This window comes from Borostomias antarcticus (assembly GCF_949987555.1).
Source record: "Borostomias antarcticus genome assembly, chromosome: 3".
Classification (NCBI taxonomy): domain Eukaryota; kingdom Metazoa; phylum Chordata; class Actinopteri; order Stomiiformes; family Stomiidae; genus Borostomias; species Borostomias antarcticus.
Genome location: NC_140236.1, coordinates 14,742,058 through 14,766,735, shown reverse-complemented (window position 1 = coordinate 14,766,735; position 24,678 = coordinate 14,742,058). Strand labels below are relative to the sequence as shown.

The 24,678-nt window shown below is 45.3% G+C and overlaps 2 protein-coding genes across 2 annotated transcripts in view; one reads left to right on the top strand and one right to left on the bottom strand.

Moving 5' to 3' along the window:
- The window catches only part of LOC311329711 (glucose-6-phosphate 1-dehydrogenase), a 32,780-nt gene extending 14,765 nt beyond the window's left edge, over positions 1-18,015 (top strand). Inside the window, exons 3-13 of the mRNA XM_084461612.1 lie at positions 5,772-5,809; positions 5,946-6,054; positions 6,148-6,365; positions 9,687-9,845; positions 10,140-10,265; positions 10,485-10,578; positions 10,871-11,057; positions 14,335-14,570; positions 14,668-14,744; positions 15,052-15,144; positions 16,806-18,015. Coding sequence (XP_084317738.1) covers positions 5,772-5,809; positions 5,946-6,054; positions 6,148-6,365; positions 9,687-9,845; positions 10,140-10,265; positions 10,485-10,578; positions 10,871-11,057; positions 14,335-14,570; positions 14,668-14,744; positions 15,052-15,144; positions 16,806-16,896 — 1,428 coding nt within the window. The 3' untranslated portion in view covers positions 16,897-18,015. The remainder of the gene's footprint in view (positions 1-5,771; positions 5,810-5,945; positions 6,055-6,147; positions 6,366-9,686; positions 9,846-10,139; positions 10,266-10,484; positions 10,579-10,870; positions 11,058-14,334; positions 14,571-14,667; positions 14,745-15,051; positions 15,145-16,805) is intronic.
- A 788-nt stretch (positions 18,016-18,803) lies between these two features.
- Positions 18,804-24,265, bottom strand: LOC311329763 (glycerol-3-phosphate dehydrogenase [NAD(+)], cytoplasmic). Its single transcript, XM_084461674.1, has 8 exons — positions 24,140-24,265; positions 23,227-23,404; positions 22,668-22,808; positions 22,086-22,224; positions 21,801-21,913; positions 21,202-21,438; positions 19,800-19,906; positions 18,804-19,498 (listed from the first exon to the last, which is right to left on the bottom strand). The coding sequence occupies exons 1-8, from the start codon at positions 24,181-24,183 to the stop codon at positions 19,402-19,404; spliced, it is 1,056 nt and encodes a 351-aa protein (XP_084317800.1). The 5' UTR covers positions 24,184-24,265; the 3' UTR covers positions 18,804-19,401.
- Positions 24,266-24,678: the final 413 nt, after the last annotated feature.

Here is a 24,678-nt window from a genome sequence, read left to right as displayed (position 1 = left end):
GAAACCGACATAACATCCGCATTGTTCACCAGTCTAACGTTATTTATCTTAGTAGGTGTCCAACAAAGCCAGTTGAACACTGAAACGTTACTGTTCTGGGTTCAACATCTGTCAGTTGTGGTGATGTAAGGAATCGAGCGGAATACCACTGCAATAACTGATTATTGGTCAGATCAATTAAATCATTATAGCTCATTTCACATACAAAGGCAACACAAAACATTTTGCAGAAAGGGGCTGGGGATGTAGCCTACATATAGGCTAGCCTACTGATCCTACTAATATGTGACTGCATGCGTAGCGCAGCGATTCAACATAATGGATGAGTTTGGAGACAGAGGGCCGTGAGCGCAGCGGTCAGGGGGTATAGCCTACTACTACTATGCGCATCACAACGCTGCAATACAAGACCTTAGGACAAACGATTCAGTACACAGCAGGTGTGTTTGATCAAGTTAAGATCTCAATGTGAGAATAAATAAATGACAAAAACCCGCACGGGTAGGACTACGTCTTTATTTTCCGAGGTAATTGTTGCGCATACAACATGACATTAAATTAAGACATAGGCTACTTTCTCATAAAACAGGGCGGTGTTGTAACATTTATAATATCATTAGGTGACATTGGCTGCAACCTGCCCTCCAGGACCTGCACACCTCCAGAGCCCTGAAGCGGACCTGGACCTCCCGAGTCCCAGTATTGGAAATGTAGTGATCTGGCTACAAGAAAAGGGGGAAAATTATAAAAGCGATTAGTAATAGCATCGTTATTTTGCATATGCAAAACAGCATAAATTACAACAATAGGCTATTTATCAGTAAGTCTACATTATATCGAATTAAGTTTGAGCGAGAGATAATCGGGAGATTCTTGTGGAGACAAACTGACTTATATCCAACTTTGACTTCGTAACGTTGGCTATTGTATTGGCCTATACAACAAAGCACGCTCACAACAGTTATGGTAGGCTATCGCTTCGGAAACCTTACAGCACAGTTTGCACCTGGTGCAAGTAGATTTTATGCCAGGGAAGAGTACAGTATGATGCGCTGTGTTTCTGCCATTGCACTGGAGGGCTAACGTTACCAAAAGCAAATGCATTGAGAGCTAACGTTAGCATGCTAGGATAATTAACACAGCTAGCTGACATTCCAAACATTAGGCTAGCTAACGTCAACATGCTGGATAAAGACAAATAGCTAGCTGGATCAGACAGCTTTTTAAAAACTGTTGCCAATTACAGCTAACGTTATGGTTCGTTTATCTAACATTAGCTAGGTTGGCTACTCAGACACGGAGATCATGGTGAAAACTTCCCAATATGTATGACAACCACAAATACAATTAGGCCTATAAAACGTACAAATTATATAAAATTAAGAGACTGCAACTATTCAATTAAGGGTTCAGAGCTGCCTTACCATGTTGGATAGATGGTGAAAAGGCGCAAAGACAGCAGGTGCGGGAGCCAGACAGATTTCTGTTGGAGGCGGTGCAGGGGAGTGGAGGCGGGTTTTTCAAACTTTAGGGTGACGTCAACAAAGGGAAAAACGTCACGAATTCGGAGTATTTTTACCCCGAGTCAAATTGGACTGAAAATGTTACGCTTCCAGTTTCTCAAAAACGACAAAACGGATATATTTAATGTTTTTATTGTGTTTCTTCAATGTCCTATTGTGCAAATAGCACGTTCAAACTCAAAAAAAGTGAAAATGACCATGTTAATCCTTTAAGCTTCTGAGTTTAAAGTAAAAAATTCTGACTTTTTTCTCAGAAGTTATTTCTGACTTTTTTCTCAGAAATTCCGAGTTCTTTTCTCAGAAATTATGACTTTAATCTCAGAAGTTATTTCTGACTTTTTTCTCAGAAATTCTACCTTTAAACTCAGAAGCTTAAAAAAATAAAAAAATCAGTTGTTGGCCTTAATGCTCTTCCGTATACATCAGCATTCATGATGATGGACATGGAAAAACAATCAAACTATTGACTTATTTACAAACTTGTTTTTTTGTTGCTGTATAACATTAGCTTTTTTCTTTTAAACAACGTATAAAGAATAACGGAAAAATAATATAGCCTACAGGGCTTAATTTTAACTTAACCTAATGCAGTATCTAGATAAAATAGCCGTTTCTGTCAATACTATTGGTTGTTGCGGGAGGGATCCCAACGCGTGTGGTATGTGTGTGGGCGAGCGAGTGAGAGAGAGAGGACGTGAAGGCAGCTAAAATGTTTTCTCTCGTCGTGACTCGTGAGCTGAGCTCGCTTCCTTGTCAACACAATAATTCCCCAAATTACCAGAAAAAGTAGCTAGATTTGTCGCTAGTCGCTTTTCATGAAATAAGTCGCCAGGGGGGTCTGGAAAGTCGCTAAATCTAGCGACAAAGTCGCTAAGTTGGCATCAGAGCTGCTCGCTGCAGAGTGACAGAGCGAGGAGAAAGAGAGAGCGCGCGCACACCCACACACACACACATACTGCCCCGCGCCTCGGGGATCTTGGGAGAGAGAAGCAGAGTGCTATAAGCCTACAAACAAACATGGCTTCACTGTTGCATGAACGCGACTCAATGTATACGGCTCTTATTAAAACACTGTCTTAAAGTATCGATACTTAAAATTTGGTTATTGTACCGTTTTTGACGACAGAGTATTGCGGTACTTTCCTAGTATCGATACACCGTGCAACACTAATCTGCACACAACCCTTTAGTCGCATGTCCTTATATGGGGCTGGCGGGGAGTTTACCTATGCTAATTCGGGTGTGTGACCCACGCGCATTCAATTTGCGAAACAATGGGATTCATCATTATGAGAGGGCAGGTGCGGACTCATCCGGCAGTTTACGAACATTTCGTGAATCAGAGGGAGCTTTCTTTAGAAACGTTCTTAGGAAAAAATGTAAGAACTTAGGAAGTTATTGCTGAATGAGGCCCAATGCTTGTCCATTAAAAGACAGTAATATCTCTGAAAATGTGTAAACCTCCCCGCTGGCTGTGTTCACTCATACCAACTGCCATCGTCTGAATTTAGTGTTAGTCTACAAACCTGTGCCTGCAAATAGGATTCTATTAAACTTGATCCAGTTCTTTAAAGGAGTAGTTTGGTATTTAGCCTCATAATCCCCGTTACAGTATGAGGTTATTTACGCAATCATATACAATGGTCCATATCAACATTTTGAAGAATTGTACACTCATGCGATATTAGCGCTCATTGCTCATGTCACAGCTTAGTACACAATTGATCTCTCTCATATTCCCTTAGAGATCCATTATACGGTTAGCTGTGACTTAGCTGTGACATGTAGCCTGGTATGACCATCCCGTTCTTGCGAGCTCACATTCTGTTTCACTAACGCAGAACAGTCTGGCCGTCGCCTCCTCCAGAGCGATTATGCCAAAATCCAGACCATACCGGGCCAATCAGGGACTGCGTTTTAACTGCTGTCCCGCCCCACAGTGGAAAGCAGCCCCTGATTGGTTTGTGTCCCTGCCGCTCGCTAAACAAACATGGCATCTCCCGAAACAACGAGTGGTAACATTAACGTTAGAAGAATAAACGCAGCTATAGGTGCAGCTATTGCAGAAAAAGGCTTAATCACAACACTTAAACAAGAACAAGAGTATGCATTAGCGGAGTTTCTGGGTGGAAAAGACGTTTTTGCTGTTTTTCCGACTGGATTTTGCAAAAGTTTGCTGAACGCTCATTGGCTGAAGGTGTTTATCTGTCAAGGCAAGTACCCCCTCCCACATAATCGCTCTCTATGGGGCGAAGCAGTGAGTTGCTAGATCGGGATGGTCATACCGGGATGGTCATACCAGGCTATGTGACATGAGCAATGAGCACTAATATTTCAAGAGTGCACAATCCAAAATCAAAATGTTTATATGAATCGTTGCATGATGGTAAATAAACTTTAACAGGGCTTATGATGCTAAATACCAAATGACCCCTTTAACAGATCAATCTTGCCAAATTTACAACTAATTTAGGATGTAGGCTAATCAAAAATTAGACTGTTTGTCCAAGGTAGACTCGCTCATTCTGTGCTGCCTGCTCTTGCTTGCCGTGTTGCGGTGCAGTACGCCTGCTAGGAGGCTAGCAGCAGAAGCACAGCTGACTGACCGTACAACTCCTAACATGCTTTGCATTGAGGTGATACTCCAGGCTTGCGATGGTACGCAAATTTCTGCTTTCAGAGAATGAGCTGTGTTCTTATCTTATTTTCCATTCAGAGGGCCAAGCAAAGCTTGTCCATCTGCTTACAGCATTTATCATCAGGCAGTGCGCCAACCGCCAAATTGTGCGACGTACAGCGTGCAGAGGGAAGGAGAGGAGATTAATTGGTTGTTATTATATAAATAATTAAGCGCACTAATTAACGCGTGCAATTGATCGCCCTAGTTTTATTTTACAATTTTTGTCAGCTGTAGTGCGACATACCTTATTTGAGCTCCAGGGCAGTTGTGTATACGCACGGTGCTGTGACACAGAGCCAACAGGCTTTTGGGAGATTTACTACGGCAGAGTAGCGGCTCACTAGCGGCTGAGTAGCGGCTAAACGGTCCAGAAGCAGTACTAGTCTCGTACTCAGCAGCACCTGCTGAACCTGGAGCGTCTGGGCTCGCCTCTACCCAGGCCTGTTTACTCAGCTCAACGCCCCATCAGTAGAGCGCCTTGGACTCTTAAAGGAGTAGTAAAGGGAAAAATCTTGTTTAGCCCTGTTTTAAGGTTACTCATGATCATATACAATGGTTCAGATCAAAACGTTGACAAAACTAGAACTTTTGAGAAAGTTGATAATTGCTCTACCACCGTTTTGGTCATACAATGGATGTGGGTGGGCACCTTGAAAAATCATTCAAAAACATGTTAAACTCTCGATTACAAAGACAAGAACATGTTAAACTCTCGATTACAAAGACAAGAAGCTCACCGAGGGGGTAATTGGTGTCCGTTGGTGTTCTGACATCAAATTCGCCGCAAAGTATGAATCCTGTAGGGTTTTATTGATCATTTTATGAAATCCATTGACTTGTATTGACGCGACCGTTGTAGATGTGTAGATCAATCCGCAGAGGGGATTCAGGAAGCGGAACTACTCACGGTAGCTGTTGTTATTGTTTATGTTGCTAGGCTACCTAGTTTGCGGAAGTTTACACACGTATGTGCTGCGACTAAATAGTTCTATGCTAAATATTGAAGAAAGCCTTTCGAGATGAACTAGAATCTTACTTTATGGCGAATTATATGTCAGAATGCTCAGAACTAACAGCTCGGTGAGTTTCCTGTCTTTGAAATTGAGAGTTTAACATGTTTTTTGAATGATTTTTCACAGTGCCCACCCATATCCATTGTATGACCAAAAGAGCAATTATCAGACTCTCAAAAGTGCTAGTTTTGTCAACTTTTTCATCTGAACCATTGTATATGATCATAAGTAACCTTAAAACAGGGCTAAACATGATTTTCCCTTTGCTACTCCTTTAAGCACCTATTGTATTTTAGATTGCTATTCTTTGCACTTTGCCTTCAGCACTAGATTATGCTCTTAGTCACTTGTTTTAGAAAAGAGATGCACTTGTGAGTTCTGGCAATTAGTAGTACATTGGCTTTTCCTACGTTAAATGCAATTATTGTTAGTCGCTTTGGATAAAAGCGTCTGCTAAATGACTATAATGTAATGTAAATGTAATGTAATGACTCTTCATTCTCATTCACTCATTTCCTTCTGCATTTTTTAACACGTGCTTCTTTTTATTTTTAGGGAGATCTTGCCAAGAAGAAAATCTACCCAACTCTATGGTGAGCAGTCATTAACATACAGTAGGCACGGCCACTTAAGGCTACATTACAGTAAGGCTTACAACTGTTGTAGTACATCCTAATTCATCTTTCTCTCGTTTCCACTCACCTCCCTCCTCCTCCCCCTCTCTCCCAGGTGGCTGTTCAGAGATGGCCTCCTTCCGGAGCAGATTCATTTTGTGGGCTTCGCTCGCTCCAACCTGACTGTGGACGCCATCAAGACTTCCTGCATGCCCTACTTGAAGGTGAGACCAGATCTTGTGTGTGTGTGTGGGGGGGTGATGACCTGTATGGTTTTGATATGTGTATCGATCATCTTTCCGTCCTCCTGGTCCCAGGCGGCGGACTCCGAGGCCGAGCGCTTGGCGGCGTTCTTCAGCCGTAACTCCTACGTGAGCGGGACGTACACGGACGAGGTCTCCTTCGCCAAACTGCACACCCACCTGCTGTCTCTGTCCGGCGGCGGCGAGGCCAACCGGCTCTTCTACCTGGCGCTGCCACCCAGCGTCTACCATGACGTCACCAAGAACATCAAGCACCACTGCATGAGCGGCAGGTCAGTATACACGGTCTTCCTGTTAACTCTGTCATCAAGTCACATTTTCTTTACGTAGCACCTTTTGTGCTTCAAGGTACAATACAAGGTGCTTCACAGGGCTATAAAATCAGTCACAATATAAAAAAAATACAACAATAAATGAGAATACAATATGATGAAAGAAAGAAAGCAGTACATTAGAAAATATGAGATTGGAAACAAAAAAAACAGGTAAAAAACAGAGACTAGGTACAGTAAATGGATGCTAGGTTAAAATGGAGATTCATGAGATTAAGTTTAAAAGTGTGTTCAGATTGCAGTGCCCTCAGCTCCATTCATAACTCTCTGTCTCAAGACAGCGGTCAGAAATCCCCCCCCCGCCGTACCCCTGGCTCACCCTACTGTTATCTCTCTGCCTACCTGTCTGTTGGTCTCTCTGTTTGTCTCTCTCCTAATTAGATCACATCTGTAATCATGTCATGTAGAGAATGCTCTAATGCAGGCATTCCCAAACTGTGAGGCGGGCCTCCCCTGGGGGGCCCCAAAGAAATTCAGGGGAGGCGCGGAGGGATGGTTAGAAAAAAAATAAAGGAAAAACATGTTTTTAATTTTTAAAATGTCTGTTTTTTATGAATGAAATGTGTTTTTAAAGGCTAGAAGTTTGAAATAAATAATGGGAGAGATATAAACTAAATTTGTGAATAGTGCAGAGAGAGCCTCCCCCCGCAGGCATGAATGTATTGTGCGAAAATGTCATAACCTTAAAGTCCAGGTTAACCCAGTTCAAATTTTTGTTATGAGCTTCACACACCACAGGAAAACATGTCATTAACCACCCAGCCAAATCTGAGTGATTAAAAATGTCGCTAAGTATATAAAATAAGGCTTCAAAATCGGTTAAAAATCAGCAGCATTCTCTGGTCTGAGACTGTGGGGGCGTGTCTGCTGAAGGCACCGAAGCCACACCCAATTGCGTGGGGAGGGGGTGTGGAGGGAAGAACCTGTCAAATAGTACCGTTCTCTGGTCTGCATATTGTCACACTGGCACGCCGTCTCTTTTGTGGTAGGAAGGCACAGCTTTGTGAAAACAGAGAGGAGTTGAAATTACACTTGTCTAATGAGTCAAACGCACAGATGCTTCCTCCTAACCTACCTCCTGACAAACAACACAGGTAAAACTGTAGCTACTCTATACCAACGCGCCAGTGTTACTGCCCTTAGATGCAAAATACAAAAACAGGCAACGAGGAATGTATGAGTCTGTCCCTATTTTCTCCCTGCCACCTCCGGACCCATTCCTATCCCTCCCAGGCGATCCTGTCGTCCCTTGGGATCAATGGAAAAAGTTAAAATGTACCTTTTAGTCACTGGCTTGAACAGCGCTGATAGCGCGAAGAAGCGTACACTACCGGAGTTGATAATCGGGACAGACTCATCCACTCTCGTTGGCAATGTTATGTGTGAGAATAACGAGCACTCGGCTTCAACTTTCCCGCAACATATCCAACAGAACTGGAATGTTCAGCCAGTAGCCGCCGAGCACCGCTTCACTGGGAGAGGGTGCGTCTTTCTCCAGCTGCAGCTGGTCTACCTAACCATCCCCCTCGCTCCCACCTCCCGGTCTCCCGCTGGAGAAATATATTGTAACCATTACCGGTGAACCCATACGCACATCAGGTGCCACAAATATTGCAGGCAGTTTCTGTATAGTTAACGCTTATAGTCATAATATATCATCCGTAACGTTATTTGGTGGGTGGTCGCCTGGTCGGTGCTGCTAGCTATGTTAGCTAGACTAAGGTTATGGTGCATTCGTTTATAACTGGGAGGTGGCAAATTGCGACTTGCTACTAGGAATGATTAAATAAAACACAGCATGAACTCGCACTTCCTCGTCGCAAATTCGGATATGTTTCTCAGCCCCCAGTTGCTCGAATGCACTAGATATAACTAGGTAACTGTGATATAATGGTATATAGCTCGAATGCACACAGGTCGGAGGTAGGTATTTTCCTACTTGCGACTTGCCACCTCCGACCACAAACGAACGTACCATTATATACACACTCCCATCTGCAAGCTACATAGCTAATGTTAGCTATAATTCCTCCTAAGATATAATATAATTCATCATAGCTGACATTACCACATAAATGTCAAGACACATTTTGTAGATTAACGTAGCAGTGTATTTCCCTATTGCTTACGTTACCTAGCTAACGTTATAACGTTAATTAGCTATAAGCACACAAGGCAGCGGTGTCGGCACCAAAGGTTGATGCGACAGGAGGAGAATGGAGGCCGGGGAGGGAGATGGTTGGCTCCGCCGAATTCACCAGGACCAGTCGTGAGTCCGTGAAACCCAAAAGCCTCATATTATAATTGCAGAAGCTTTCGGGAGTGAAATGTTTGCTGCAGAGGCGGGCGCTAGCGGTGACAGACTCTGTAACACCATGGCTCTTCAAAAATGCTAACCATTTGCTTCTCATTTCAGCTTTACTCGGGAGTGAAAGAAGGAGACCTTATCATCCCATTCCTGCTGGCATCCAGGAAGGATGCATATTCGTTTAGTTTTATGCATAGGCATTGCTAACTAAGAAAAACTAGCTAATTCTAGACTGTTGTTTAAAACTAGCTAATTCTAGACTCAAGATTGAGCAGGAGAACCGAAGATTCAAATCCATTCTAGCTTTATATAGTGTTAGGGCGGGGATATGCTAAGAACACCGCTCTACGTCATCCGGTACCGTTTTAAACCCGCCCAGAAAATCCAGAAATCAAAACTGGTCAAAAACACAAAACTGGTCTAACTTCACAATTCAGTACTACACATGGTTCATCCCATTTTTACATGTTATCAGCAATGCATCACTAACACATAGAATGTGTTTTCAAGCAAATCTCTGATTTTGGTTAACTGGGACTTTAACTAGCAGCAGGTGCCACCGAGCTAACTTAGCTGTGTAACGTTATGGGCAAGCTAACGCTGCCTTGCAAAATGGACATATTTGGGGGGTTGGGGGGGCGGGGGTGTGTCACTGTTTTCAGAGGGGAGGCCCACATTGATGGAGTTTGGGAACCCATGCTCTAATGTATGTGCAGATGTCTGGGAGAGAGCTGATTCCCCACCAGTCTGGTTGTGACCGACCAAAGGGTTGATGAAGCTTACCATGTTGAATCTTCTGCTCCCTGTCGTGTGTGTGTGTGTGTGTGTGTGTGTGTGTGTGTGTGTGTGTGTGTGTGTGTGTGTGTGTGTGTGTGTGTGTGTGTGTGTGTGTGTGTGTGTGTGTGTGTGTGTGTGTGTGTGTGTGTGTGTGTGTGTGTGTGTGTGACGGATAGAGGCTGGAACAGGGTGATCGTGGAGAAGCCGTTTGGGCGAGACCTCCGGAGCTCTGAGGAGCTCTCCAGCCACATCTCCTCCCTCTTCACCGAGGACCAGATCTACCGCATCGACCACTACCTGGGCAAGGAGATGGTCCAGAACCTCATGGTCCTCAGGTGCGCTGACCGAAGAATCCCCTCTGTTCTTGGGTTTGAAGGTGTCTGCACATGGCCCCAACCAACGCCAACCAACTCACCCAACATTCATTGGCAACAATTGGCTGTTGCTGAATGCAGTTGCTGGATGTTGAATGAAAGCCGCAAAATCCAACCGACGCCAACAGTCACCAACAAACGGGGCACACCAATCCAACTTCGCTGTTGGTTGGCGTTGGTTGGGGCAGTGCGCTGACACCTTTACTGCATCGTACAGCCGGGTTTAGCATGCGGTGTGCTGCTGTGTGGTTCCAGGTTCGGGAACCGGATCTTTGGGCCCATTTGGAACAGGGACAGCATAGCCTGCGTGGTGCTCACCTTCAAAGAGCCCTTCGGCACTCAGGGGCGGGGCGGCTACTTTGACGACTTCGGCATCATCCGGTGAGGAGGAATGACTTTGATGTGGCGCCATGTTTATTTGGGTGTACAATCCTAAGTACAGTTGACCCTAGCGAGAGGATTCCCCTCATGAGAATATCGCGGGACGCGTCGTTAGCCTTTGGCAGTTAGCGGAGCAGTGAATGTGTGACCCTCATCTCAATCTCTCCATCAACCCCCTCTGTGTCGACCCCGCCTGGTTCTGTCTCTTGTCTGGCCCAGTGACGTCATGCAGAACCACCTGCTCCAGATGCTCTGTCTGGTTGCCATGGAGAAGCCAGCCTCCACCAGCTCCGATGATGTCAGGGATGAAAAGGTGCGGTGACATAAATCCTCATTCTGACCGCAATTTCCAATGCATTTATTTGATAAGGGACAGTGTACATGTACAACATTTAGCCAGAAGGCTAATTTTCTCTGGCAGTCCCTTTGCCAGATGGCGATAGGCTTCCTGGAGAACATGAAATTGATCATCTTTCTGATGATGTCACAGATAATTTCAGGATATCTAGATAATACTACAAAGGGACTTATACCAAATGTATGAAGGACCAACATGCTTTTTTTCCCCTGTTCTTTCTCTCCCTGGCCATTGGCGCCCTCTGCAGGTGAAGGTGCTGAAGTGCATCACCCCGGTGTCCGTGTCGGACGTGGTGCTGGGTCAGTATGTGGGCAACCCGGACGGCGAGGGCGACGCCAAGCTGGGCTACCTAGACGACCCCACTGTCCCCAAAGGCTCCACCCAAGCCACGTTCGCCACGGCCGTGATCTACGTGCACAACGAACGCTGGGACGGTGAGAAACCGTGCTTTTGTTCTCTCTCCATTACATTACATTACATTACGGTCATTTAGCAGACGCTTTTATCCAAAGCCGTATACAATAATTAGGTGGGCTAGCTTGCAGAAGCTAGCCCAACTTGTGATATTCCCACTATTTCTTTCTTTCTTTATTATTATTATTCTCCCCGTTTTTTGTCTCCTTTATAACTTCTTCATACTTTGTGCTAGAAACTTCATTCAAACTTTAAAATGTTCACGATGTTTAGCTCTTTAACGGATGTATTCAGATTTTTGATATTTTTTATAGTTTTTTAGTAATTTAACTTTTAATAGTCATTTTTGTGCCATTGAAACTGCTGGTGGAATGTTCAGTATCATTATGCTTTTAGAGTGGTGGCAGCTGTTGCTTTGAAAATATTTACACATTTTGTAAACTGCTGGCACTCCTACAGTTTTGAAAGCTCACACACATATTATACATCAAAACTTTCACACAACTGTGCTGATTCGTACAATGTAAGTCTCTAAGCCGTGTGACTTATAGTTTTCGCTCTATGACGATTCGTTCGGCAACTGCGCTCTTCATTGAAACGTATTGGCCCACACTCTGACTTTTGAGCTGCTCATTTTGCATTTTTACACGTTTTCTAACTCGTCGCCATGCCTACAGTTTTTAAGCTACACGGACAGTTATACATACAAATGTTCAGCAAGTTCTCAGGATTCCTACGATGTCAATAGCTAAGCTGTAGCCTTTATACTTTTTGAGAGAGAGCTGTCTGAATCCGGCATGCCTTTCCATTGAAGTGAATGAGAGGATGCTCAGTGTCAGTTGAGATTTGAATTTGGGGACACGCGCAGGCTCTCTGTACAGGCACCCTTTTATGACTACTGTGGTAGCATTCATATTCCTTCCTTCCATCCTTCCTTCCTTCCTTCCTTCCATCCTTCCTTTCTTCCATCCATCCTTCCTTCTTTCCTTCCTTCCTTCCTTCCTTCCTTCCATCCTTCCTTCCTTTCTTCCATCCATCCTTCCTTCCTTATTTCCTTCCTTCCTTCTTTCCTTCCTTCTTTCCTTCCTGCCTCCTTCCTTCCTTCCTTCCTTCCTTCCTTCCTTCCTTCCTTCCTTCCTTATATTCAAAGAAATATTTAGAATGACACTCTTTTTCAGGCTGCAAACTCATATTAATATCTTTTCTCCTCTTTCAGCTATTGAACTCAATAAAACTATGAGTTATGATGAGTGGTCTAATCTATTTTTGAGTGTAGTACTAGCAGTACTTATAACAAACACCTATTGCTTTTCACTGCTACTTCTTCTAACCTTGACTTCCATACAACACCTCTACAGCTACTGCTCCGCCCCGGAGTGGGCTATAGACACATGTTCTCCAATGAGGGGTGCATGGGGATGGCCTGGCAATCACTGACCTGCCTCCCACAACCTCTGACCTGAGGGGGCGGAGTCTCGCCACCACGCCACTATCCACGCCACCGTCCCCACATCTCAGCCCCTGAGTTGGCTAAAGACGCAGTTTTCACGGTTGGGTGCATGAGGGTGGTCCGGGGAGCAGTACACTGTCCTAGACCGGCTCTGACCCGAGGTGGCGGAGTCTCGTCACAACGCCATTATCCACTCCACTGTCCCCACATCTCAGCCCCTGAGTGAGCTACAGACACACGGTCTTCACTGTGGGTGCATGGAGATTGCCCGGATGTCAGTGCACTGCTCCCGACCTGCTCTGACTGGAGGGGGCGGAGTCTCGTCATCACGCCACTATCCACGCCACGGACCTCACAACACAGCCTCTGAGGTGGCTAGAGACACACAGTCTTCACTGGTGAAGGCAGGTGGGTAGCCCGGCATGGCCTACACTGTCCACGACCGGCTCTGACCCAAGGGGGTGGAGTCTCACCCCCACGCCACTATCCACGCCACGGCCCCACAACTCAGCCCCTGAGTGGGCTAGAGACACATGGTCTTCACCGGTGCGGGTGGATAGGTGGCCCGGAGAGGGGTACACTGTCCTCGACCAGCTCTGACCTGAGGGGGCGGAGTCTCACCACCACGCCACTATCTACGCCACGGGCCCCACAACTCAACCCCCGAGTGGGTTAGAGACACAGTCTTCATTGGTGGATGCATGGAAATTGCCCAGAGGTCACTGTACTGTCCCCGACTAGCTGTGACCCAAGGGGGCGGGGCCTAACCAGCACGCCACTATCCACGCCACGGGCCCCACAACTCAGCCCCTGAGTGGGCAAGAGACACACGATCTTCACCGGATGAGTCAGGTAGGTGGCCCGGAGAGGGGTACACTGTCCCTGACTGGCTCTGACCTGAGGGGGCGGAGTCTCACCCCCACGCCACTATCCACGCCACGGCCCCACAACTCAGCCCCTGAGTGGGCTAGAGACACATGGTCTTCACCGGTGCGAGCGGGTAGGTGGCCCAGATAGGGGTACACTGTCCTCGACCAGCTCTGACCTGAGGGGGCGGAGTCTCACCACCACGCCACAATCTACACCACGGGCCCCACAACTCAGCCCCTGAGTGGGCTAGAGACACATGGTCTTCACCGGTGTGGGCGGGTAGGTGGCCCGGAGAGGGGTACACTGTCCTCGACCAGCTCTGACCTGGGGGGGCGGAGTCTCACCACCACGCCACTATCTACGCCACGGGCCCCACAACTCAGCCCCTGATTGGGCTAGAGACACATGGTCTTCACCGGTGCGGGCGGGTAGGTGGTCCGGAGAGGGGTACACTGTCCTCGACCAGCTCTGACCTGAGGAGGCGGAGTCTCACCACCATGCCACTGTCCACACCACAGACCCCACAACTCAGCCCCTGATTGGGCTAGAGACGCACGGTCTTCGCCGGTGGGTGCATGGAGATTGCCTGGTCCGTAGTAGTTCTAGCAGTAGCTGTTACATACAGCTGCAGCAGCTAGCCCACCTCACATTTTCTCCAGGAAATGTACTTTCTAGTTGCATTTAATGTTTCTAAACAAGTGACTAAGAGCATAATCTAGTGCTGAAGGCAAAGTGCAAGAGTAGCAAAATATGAATACAGCAGGTGCTTTAAGAGGGAGGATCCTGGTAGCTCTTCTGAGTTTTGAGTCTGAGTCGAAAGATGGGCCGTCCTGATGTCAGAGGGCAGTTCATTCCCCCACTATACTGACCCATCGTAAAGACACACACAATGTGTAGTGCAGTGTTACTCATCAGGCCTCTTATCATTCTCTCTCTCTCTCTCTCTCTCTCTCTCTCTCTCTCTCTCTCCTCTGTAGGCGTTCCCTTCATCCTACGCTGTGGGAAAGCGCTGAATGAGCGGAAGGCGGAGGTGCGCCTGCAGTTCACCGACGTGCCCGGGGACATCTTCGGGGCTCAGTGTCGGAGGAACGAGCTGGTGGTCCGCGTCCAGCCCAACGAGGCCGTCTACGCCAAGATGATGAGCAAGAAGCCTGGCGTCTACTTCTGCCCCGAGGAGACCGAGCTGGACCTGACCTACAAGAGCAGATACAAGGCAAGATACACACACACACACACACACACACACACACACACACACAGTCTACTAGTCTGCTGCAGATAACGTACTAATACTATAACTCTCTCCTCAGGATGTGAAGCTGCCAGACGCTTATGAGCGACTTATTCTGGATGTCTTCTGTGGAAGCCAGATGCACTTTGTTCGCAGGTGTGCATCTCTCATGTCCCTCTACCGTATGTCTCTCTCAGCCTGAGTAAGCCCAGCGCTCTGTCTCAAAACCTTCTGTAACTTCTGTAGTGTAAGTAAGAGCATAATTATTGTGCTTGTGAGCACATTCGTTATTCGGTAGTTTTCTTCTTCATGGTGGTACGGGAGAGTAGAATGAAACAGCTGACAGGCTGACATGTTAAAAGCAAGAGCTCGTGGTTTCTCTGGAACTACATGTGTTATAATTCCGTCCACTAGAGGGCGCCATTGCTTCATAGCTGGATGTGTGTTTTGTCTTCTTGCCCAGTGATGAACTGAGGGAAGCCTGGAGGATCTTCACGCCTCTCCTCCACCAGATCGAGGGAGAGAAGATCCCGCCCATCCCCTACAAATATGGAAGGTCAGATATTTATTTGGTTCTAAATATGCGCCAAACTCACTGGATGCCCCCCCCCCCACACACACCCCCCCCCCCACACTGACCACACTACTTTTTGGGGGGCCAAGCAATGAAGCTGCGAGGCACCCATTGTGTTTGTACCTTTTCTTATTCCTCTCCTTCTGCCATGGGAGTCTATGGCAGCCCATAGAACCATATGGTAAAAAGTTTTGCAATTTGGCACATTAATTCGCTTTATTCACTTCAGCTGTCATATTGGTCAGTCTGACGTAATTGGTGGTACGGATGCGGAAGTGCCCGTTGACTCCAGTGTTAAAAGTTCACTATAAAAGCACCACTTCAAGAACCAAGGCTACTGGAACTCTGATTGTTTTTCACTGCTGTTGTTTTCGAGTTTAGAAATACATGGAAGTGAATGCAGCTGACGGCTAACTATGGTTCATTCACTTCCATGTATTTCCAAACGCGAAAACTATGGCTGTGAAAAACAATCGGAGTCTGGTAATGATGATTTTTATAGTGAACTTTTAACATTGGAGTCAAGAGGCACTCCCGCATTCGTATCCCCAATTACCTCAGACTGACCAATATGGCAGCTGAAGTGAATAAAGCGAATTGAGGGCCGTACTCTGACTCTTGTCATCAAGGCCCATTCCCAATACTCCCCCTTAGCACTAGCCCCTAGTTTTGGAGTGCCCTCGACTGGGTAGTGGCCCTTCAGAACAGAGCCACAAGGGGTAGGGGTTGAAATCTAAACCTAAGAAATGGGACACCACTCGCTACGTCTTCAATTGGAATTTCATTAGTTTCCTGATTTTCTGTGGAGCCAGGAAGCATGTTTACAAATTGTCTGTTAACGTGAGTCCTGCCCATAGAAATGCACTGATATCAGATGAGCAGGGAAGTGCAGAAAAATTGCTGCTGGAATTTTTTTCCCATCAGACTTCATACACGGGACATGGAATCAAAAAAGTTGTGCTGATTAGATTAGATTCAACATTGCACCGTAGTCTACAAGTAACTTACTGGGATGTAGTTGACTGTGTGAATAACGTGTTTTGTTTTTTTAAATGAGTGTCATAACAATCCAATGACATGTTCCTTTGCAATTACATTAAACTAAGTTATTCCACAGATTAGAAAAAATTTTGAATGATTATTTGCGAAGATATTGAGCTTCTATCCCATGTTTTTTCACGGCAGCTATGTTTCATATCATTGCCTCAGTTGGCAAAGCAGTTTTCATCTACCCCTCGGTTTCAAGTCAGCATCTGAGAACCCTCGGTTTGGAGGGGTGTTTGAATGTCCACTAGCCCTCGATATGCTCCCTAGCCTTAGAAGTTAAAAGGAATGGGACACACTACCTTACGCAGGAACGTGCAAAAGGTAGGGGTAGGGCCAAGGGCTAAGGCTAAGGGGGGTATTGGGATTGGGCCAATCGGGCCTGTTGCGTCCCTGCACCCTGTCCAATGTTGTCTCCATGTTATGCACCACGACCGAAAGCAAATTCCTAGTATGTTGAAAAACTGCATGGCAAGATTGTGATTCTGAATTGTGATCCTGATTGTGCCATCCTCCTTATGCGTTCTATGACTTCCTCAGTGTAAAGAGCTTAATTGAGTGTATTCTATAGAATGAATGTGTCCCTGTGTGTTTCCTAGCCGTGGCCCAGGAGAAGCTGATGAACTCTCCCAGAGGGTCGGATTCCGCTACGAAGGAACTTACAAATGGGTCAACCCACACAGACTGTGAGACCTCACCACCACTGGAGGGAGAGAGAGGGAGAGAGAGAGAGAGGTGGGGGGGGTGCATGACCTGGTGTATGAGAAGTGGTATGTTCCAATACTGTTGAATGTCTTCTTTGGGGTTAGGTGTTGTGACTTATGTGGACTTGTCAGGAAAATAATCTGTCTAAAAGTATAGGAACATAGTTCTCAGGTTCTGAAGTGATTCCCTGTGCAGTGGTCTGGGGAGACGTTTACACAGACATACCATTTAATCAGATTTGTAACAAAGACAATTGCTATAGCATATGAGATAGTGGGACCATCCATGGATTCAGCACAGGATCTTTAAAATGTTCTTAAAAACGGGCTCCAGGTGTCCCTGGCCTCGATCACGTCTTAACTAGTCAGGAGGGGAAATGTAAGTTATTTAATCACCGGGGAACAAAAGGCCGCAGCAGAAGCAACACACTCACTGATCGAACAAGTTATTCTTTTGGCAACCAAATATTAGTCATTTTGACTATGGGTATCATTTAAAAACTGAGAACAAAACCATTGAACCTTCTAAAGGAGGAAAGTACTGTGAATGTTAATCACTCAGCGCTCTTACTACATGGTTAACAGACACGGCTGTAAGTGTTTATGACCGCATTAGATGTTGGTTTTTTACTATTGTGACGCTTTTGCTTCTGCTGTTTTGGACAGCAAATGATGATTATAATCTAATATTAATGCTTTATGGGGTTAATCTTTTGTAGCAGTTTCTCTTAACCACCCAGCGCAGCATTAAAATGCTCTAGCCTGCTTTAACACAGAACAGAGAGCTCTGTCAGTTTCATTCCTTTTGTTTACATTTTCCTTGAGTCTTTAGGTGTAAGTTACTGATGTTCATTTCAGATTGGAGTTTAGATGGCAGCCATGTCCACCACAGGGTCAAAGAATGACACTGTCTTCCTTAACGATCTGTATTCGCTTGTAGGCTTCAATATTCTGATGTAACTTAAAGCTGTATTTCCACAACCTGCAATAAACCAGTGTTAGGTGACTGTGTAGAACAGTCGTCTTTGGAAACACTTCCTAGAACTCTCCTCAGATTCGATGTGTAGACTAAACATTTTGCAAGTTTTGCTGCATTTTTTTTTTTTTTTTTACATACATACATACAAAAAAAGCCCAATAAATCATAACTTCTCAAATAACTGAATGTTTGTTTGGTGGCTTTAATGAAAAGCTGGTGTACTAGAAAGTCTAATTTGAAGTTATTTGTGGTTCATATGCACATAATCTGAACTGTAATTACAATTATTAAAGGAGTCAACGCTTATGATGCTACAGTGTAATAATATACACTACTGAATACTACAGCAAGCAGTTATTAGCACACTAGAGCTGGGTTTCCTCATCTTACCCATGCTGCAACAGTAGCCCCCCCCACCCCCTCCCCCCTTCAAGAATCCCCACTCATGGTTTCACATTGTACCCATGTCAACATAGAACAAGTGTTGCCATGTCGACATATCGTCTGTCCAGCCCCCCCCCCATTGAGGAAGTGGCCACAGAAAGTGTGGACTACAGCAGTGTGGTGTCTAAATATATAATCAGAAGTCAGGAGGAGCGTTCTGTTCAGATGACTGTTGAGCAGAATAGCTGCGTTATACAATATGGGCTGACCTCTTCACTATCTCTCTCTCTCTCTCGCCTAGAGGACCGCTGCTGTAGTCCTCTCATGAACAGGTTTCACGTTGCTTCTATTCTCTGTTCACTGGCCTGAATGTGGCAACAGTTTATTCTGAAAGCATGAGTTACGAGTGCTGAGATTCCCAGTGACCATCTGCCTGCTCAGATCATGACACCTGGGAATAAGACTGGCTTCCCTCCCAGTGTTACTGGGGGACAAGTAAACAATGACAAGGACAGCAACATGATGTCATTAGATATATTCATTTATTTCAAAGGCAAATGTGACAAGAATTATTTGTCAAAATTACATCAGGGAAGTTCAAAGGCAGAGTCATCATAACGAACGGTGTCATGGAAGGCCGATGCGGGGAGAAGGTCTTTGGAGCACAGAAAAACCTGCCAAGACGTTTAGCAATGTGGCATTTTAAGGCACTTGCATTCTCGCAGTTGTGCAATTCTATGACTACACACAGTCAAAAGTCAAGACATCTCCCACTTCAAATCTGTAAAGGTACAGTCTCAGGTTAGATATGACAGCAAATAAGAGTAGAATTAAGAAGCAGCAGATAAAACAATCACAGTTAACCTATGACGTGAGGTATAACAGTTGATGGATGAACAGAACTGTTGGTAATGGATAGATTATTTTTCAGTGGACGGCAACAAATACCTGGTCATTCTCCTGGAGAAACACCTAGTCTAATGTAGTCATATTGCAAGCTACCATCATCCATTCAACCCTTTGCTAGGGAGCCAGCTCACTGCGCCAGAGCCGTGAGGGAGGGAGGGAGTAGTGATAGTCTGTTTAAAGTGTAAAGTGGTAATCATCCCCCCGGTTCACAGAGCACTCTTACATGTGCTCTGGGTGGTTCTGCAAACAGCTGATGAACCCTGTGACAGGGCTGCCCTGGTAGCAGATCTGGTACACAGCGTTGAACAAGGGGAATCTGGGAAACGGAGCACGAAATGGGGGAGGCGGGTCAGTATTAATGCACCACATTGTAGGCACTGTAACAGAGGCTACATTTTTCTGGCTTACAAACTGGTGATGGCCCTCCCAACAGAAGGAAACAAACTCATAACACAGAATGTGGAAAATGGACCTTATTTTCATTTGATTTTTAAAATTCTCTATGGAAAAAATGAATGCACTACAAAATAGATTTTTTTTTTTTTTTTTTTTTTTTTATAAAACATCAGCTCTCTTTTAATGTGTCTTTGTAAAAACAACCTTCCAGCTTTCCTTACTTGTCAGTCAGGTTTTTGTGCTCCAGTATGAGATGGACCTCGGCTGCGGTCGCCGGGCCCTGGAGTTTCTGTCCGTTCAGCATCTCCTTTTCCAGCTCCTCAATTGACTGAAGAAAAGAAACAAACAAACCAAACACGTTTTTTTTAAATAGCCTCCAAAACTACCACAGGAGTGCTCTTTCCAGAGGCAGGTGAATGTATAAAAATGAAAAAAGGAGGGCTACGACATTCTAGAGGCCGGTGAAGCCAAGTAGTGGGAAGGTGCTCCTCGGTCTGGTGAGTTTGAGTTTTATTAGGACAACTTGCATCATGTTCACACAAGATGAATTATGTCCTATTACAATTTTAAAATATAATACAAATAAACAGTAGAACATACAGTACAGTAATCAACAATTAAGCTAAACATAATTTAAAAGGAGGGGTATCAAGTTATACATTTTCATTAAGCAGGCTAGAATTGGTAAAAAGTATAGCATAAAATACATTAAGATACAATAAAACAAATAAAACAAAGTTAAACAGGAGCTCATTTTCATGCGGCTGCCCTTAGAAGCGCCACCTAGAGGACCACCTATTAGGTAGCTAGCTGGCTTGTTAGCTCACAGGCTGGTTAGCTGGTGGTGGTTAGCTGCTAGTGGTTAGCTGGTGGTGGTTAGCTGGTGGTGGTTAGCTGGTGGTGGTTAGCTGCTAGTGGTTAGCTGGTGGTGGTTAGCTGGTGGTGGTTAGCAGGCGTGGTGCTCACCCCCATGAAGGCCTTGCAAGGCCCAAACATGTTGGTTGCTTACTTTTAATCATTCTATTATAGAGATGTAATGGTGTGAAAATTTCATATCACAATTATAGACAAATTATCACGGTTATCAGTATTATCACGGTACTGTAAAATGTGCTGAAAGTTTTCTATAACTACTGATACACACACACTGAAATAATTTCACCAAGTCTTATATTGAAAACCAAGAATGAAATAAGCTAATTTTTTGTATAACCATTAAAATAATGCGTCTTGGAGACTGTTGCTAACTTTGGTTAATGCTGGACAGTATTTACGGTGAATTTTTCAAAGCGTGGACATCAAACACCGCTTTAATGCTAATTTAATCACAATAACTGTAATAAAAAAAAATTAGTTACATCCCTATTCTATTATGAACTAGCCGCTAATCAGCATAGCTGTATACCTAGGAACTGGAATGTGGAACTATAAGGACAAGCGATGACCCGAATTCCAATGTACCTGTACTGGTTATGTATGGCAATTAAAGTTTCTAGTCTATTCTATTAACGCTTCATAATCTAAAGAAGAGTGCGTTAGATTCTCCTTTGTTTGTGACCATTTCATGTACCTCCCCCCAAATCCAACCGCCTATATAATTCTAATTTAAATTCACACTCTCACCTTCCCCGTCTTGGTGAAAGCTTCTGCCACCCTGCGGTTGCGCCCCCCGTAGCAGGTGGTGATGAGGTCGGCCACACCACAGCTCTCTAGGAAGGTTGCCGAGGAGACGGGCCCGGCGGTGCAGAAGATGCGGGCAAAGGCGATCATCTCCATCAGGCCCAACCGGATCACGGCCGCCTTGGTGTTGTCCCCGAACCCCAGACCGTCGCAGAACCCCGCCCCCACCGCCACGATGTTCTGGCAACCACAGAAGAGGAGGAGAACCAGTCAGTTACTAAACGGTAAATGGACTGCACTTATAATATATATGGTGCTTTTATCCAAAGCGCTTTACAATGGCCTCTCATTCACACTCCAATGGCTGTGGCTGCTGTGCAAAGTGCTAGCCTGCTCATTGGGAGAAATTTGGGGTTCAGTGTTTTGCACTAAGGACACTTCGACAGGAGGAGCCGGGATTCGAACTGCCGACCCTACGATCATTGGTCGACCCGCTCTACCACTGAGCCACAGCCTCCCCACAGAAACAGAAACAAAAAAACAACAGAAGCAAGATAGAATTCTGTTCACGGCTTTAAAACAGTTGAAGCGCTGGCGCTCACTTTCAACGCTCCGCAGATCTCCACCACATCGGACTCCTCCACTACTGTGACCCGGAAGTTGCTGGTCTGCATGAGCTCCTTCAGTACCGCCCCGTGGCTCGCATCCTTACACCCTAGAGAGAGAGAGAGAGAGAATCTTCAGTCTCTTACGAACCTCAATAATACCTCTAATACTCTTTTAACTGGAGGAGAGGGAGACACTGTGGTTTAAAAGCGCTTCAGCGTCAGTCGTCTGAAGTGATGACTGATCAAATCAGACCTTGTGATGCAGTAGTGTCAGCTTACCAATGGTGGTCTCACAGAACTTCTCGTCAGCGACCTCATTGGCTATGTTCGCTCCCATCAGCACGCTCATAGTGATACCCAGCTTCTCCCGGATGACATCAGAGATCAGCCTCAGGCCATCAGGGCCCTCGTCTACCCCCTGGAGACACAGACACACACACACACACACACACACACACCAATTATTCAAAGTGAGGGACTACTATTCCATTACAAATGAATGTGGGAGTATCATTAACTATCAATGTGACCGATGGTTTAAAACCTAATATGGAGAGAATCTGATAGTAATTCAGGAATTAATGCTGTGTAAATGATGGATACGGCTGTACACAATGTGATTAACCAACACAGATTCAAATTGGTTCCAAGCGCTTGCTTTGATCTGAGCTACAACTAAAGGGATGAGCACTGGCTTTTGTCCATGGCCTTGTACAGCTTGTGGCATCTGGTCTGGTGTTCAGGTCGTGGTGCCCTGCCTGGTGTGTTCAGGTCGTGGTGCCCTGCCTGGTGTGTTCAGGTCGTGATGCCTGGCCTTATACAGGTCGTGTTAGAAAGGGTGTGATCGGTCTCTTGACAAACCTTAATGAGGGACATCCCCAGCGCATCACTCTTTATCTTCCCCTGCATGGTGTCACAGACTCTCCCGATGAACTGGTGAGGGATGACGAACACCAGAATGTCTGCTTCCCTGGCGGCCTCCAGCAGGTCGGGCACAGCCACCTGGAGGGGAGGGCACTGTAACGGGTCGGCTACAACAACAGCACTTCAAACGGCAGGGTGTCACCGAGTGTGTGAGCAAGGCCAGGGGGACCACAGAACACTGTCGTCAGGCCTAGTTTTCCTATTAGCCTGATCTTTAACATCCTGCAAAACCCTCTTTTGCAGATGCCCTGCAAGGACTGATTTATGGTCTAGTGAGAGCTGCAGGAACAGGTGCCTGCTCAATGCACGTCCTACAAGAAGCCAGGACAAAAACCCCTGGTCTAAACATTTACATACCTGCAGCAAGTAGCTAACTGTATCTGAACTGAGCCTTTCTTTCATATTAGTAGCTGGAACGAGTATCAATGTAAACTACAAGGCTACAGTATCTAATAGACCTAGTTTTATAAAGAGCACTGTCTGTGTGACTCCATACCACATTGGGAGGTAGTTTGTGTCCAGGGAGGTACTTGACGTTCTCGTGGTCGGTGTTGATGATCTCTGTCAGTTTCCGATCATTCACCATCTCTTCAAAAACCCACATCTTCACTGTGTTGTCGAACTTGTTGTTCTGAGCTGCGTTGGCACCCACAATCTTGGCAATGGCAGAGCCCCTGTGTAGGAGGTAACATCAGCATTATCCATTCATTCATTCTTCAAAATGTGGACAAAAATGCACCAATTATAAAACACATTGTAACGTAGTGGTCAACTCAAGTCTGAAAAAAGCTTAGTGGTCAAATCAAGTCATATAAAAAATATAATTATTATATAATATAAGAATATGTATCCAGCGTGGCCAGGCTCATTGATGTGCAAAGGCTTGACTGGAATAAAATAGAAAGCAGAATACTGTTACTACTACTAGTAGAATAGAGATAAATTTAAAAAGAATTACCTCAAACAAATGCTGTGGTTGTCCAGGCTATAAACCACAACCACATGCACGACCACCTGCAGCTTGCCAACTCAGTGAACAGCTCTAACTTACTAGCTAGATAACATTGCAGTAAAGCTAGCAGCTTGTCTCTAGCCTTCATACGTTAATGTTTTAGCAAGCAAATCACATGTACTGTAAGTTAATAGGAAGACAGGTTCATTTACAGGCTAGGTTCTCTAAGCAGACATGCAGTCGGACAGCCAACAACGATGTACGCAGGCTAGTTCGTTAAATAGCCAAAAGCGAGATACAGAGCGACCTTTGCTGTTCTATATGGAAGCTATACGGAGAGAAGTGTATAGTATATACGTATACTTATATACAGAGCTTGCTGGTTGGCTAGCTAGTGCTAGCTAGTGCTTTGAGACAGCACCCACCAAACACCAGCGATATGGGAGCATTTTCTTACCAATTGCCAGAACCAATAATGCAGACTTTCTTGGGAGTTGCCATTGCAAGGGTCCTTTTCACAGTCCAAAACCCTTCAGATCCTGCTGTCGAGTGAACAGTACAGTCTGACTGCTCAAATTGAACCTCTTTGGAAGCACAGGCAAGAAAGCGAGCCTTGTTTCATTGGTTGGTCTGGGGGGAGACACAGCCCCGCCTATACTGGGACAAGGGTTACTACGCTGAAACGTTAAGCTCCAGGCTCCAGGGACTAGTATACTAGGAGAAATGTCACTACTGTGCTCCAGTAAATGTAGTAGGCATACTAGGAGAAATGGTTACTATGCTCCAGTGACTACAGTAGCCTATACTAGAAGAAATGCTTACTATGTTTACAGTGACTACTACGAGATACTATAAGTGTATAGGAGAAATGCTTCCTAACTTAGGAGCAGCGACTGTTGTTTGTAGGCTACTTAATGCTAGATTTTATGTAGAAGCCTGAAATATTTCTTCTTTTTTTTGTAGGCATACATTTAGACATTTTGTATTTTTACACAT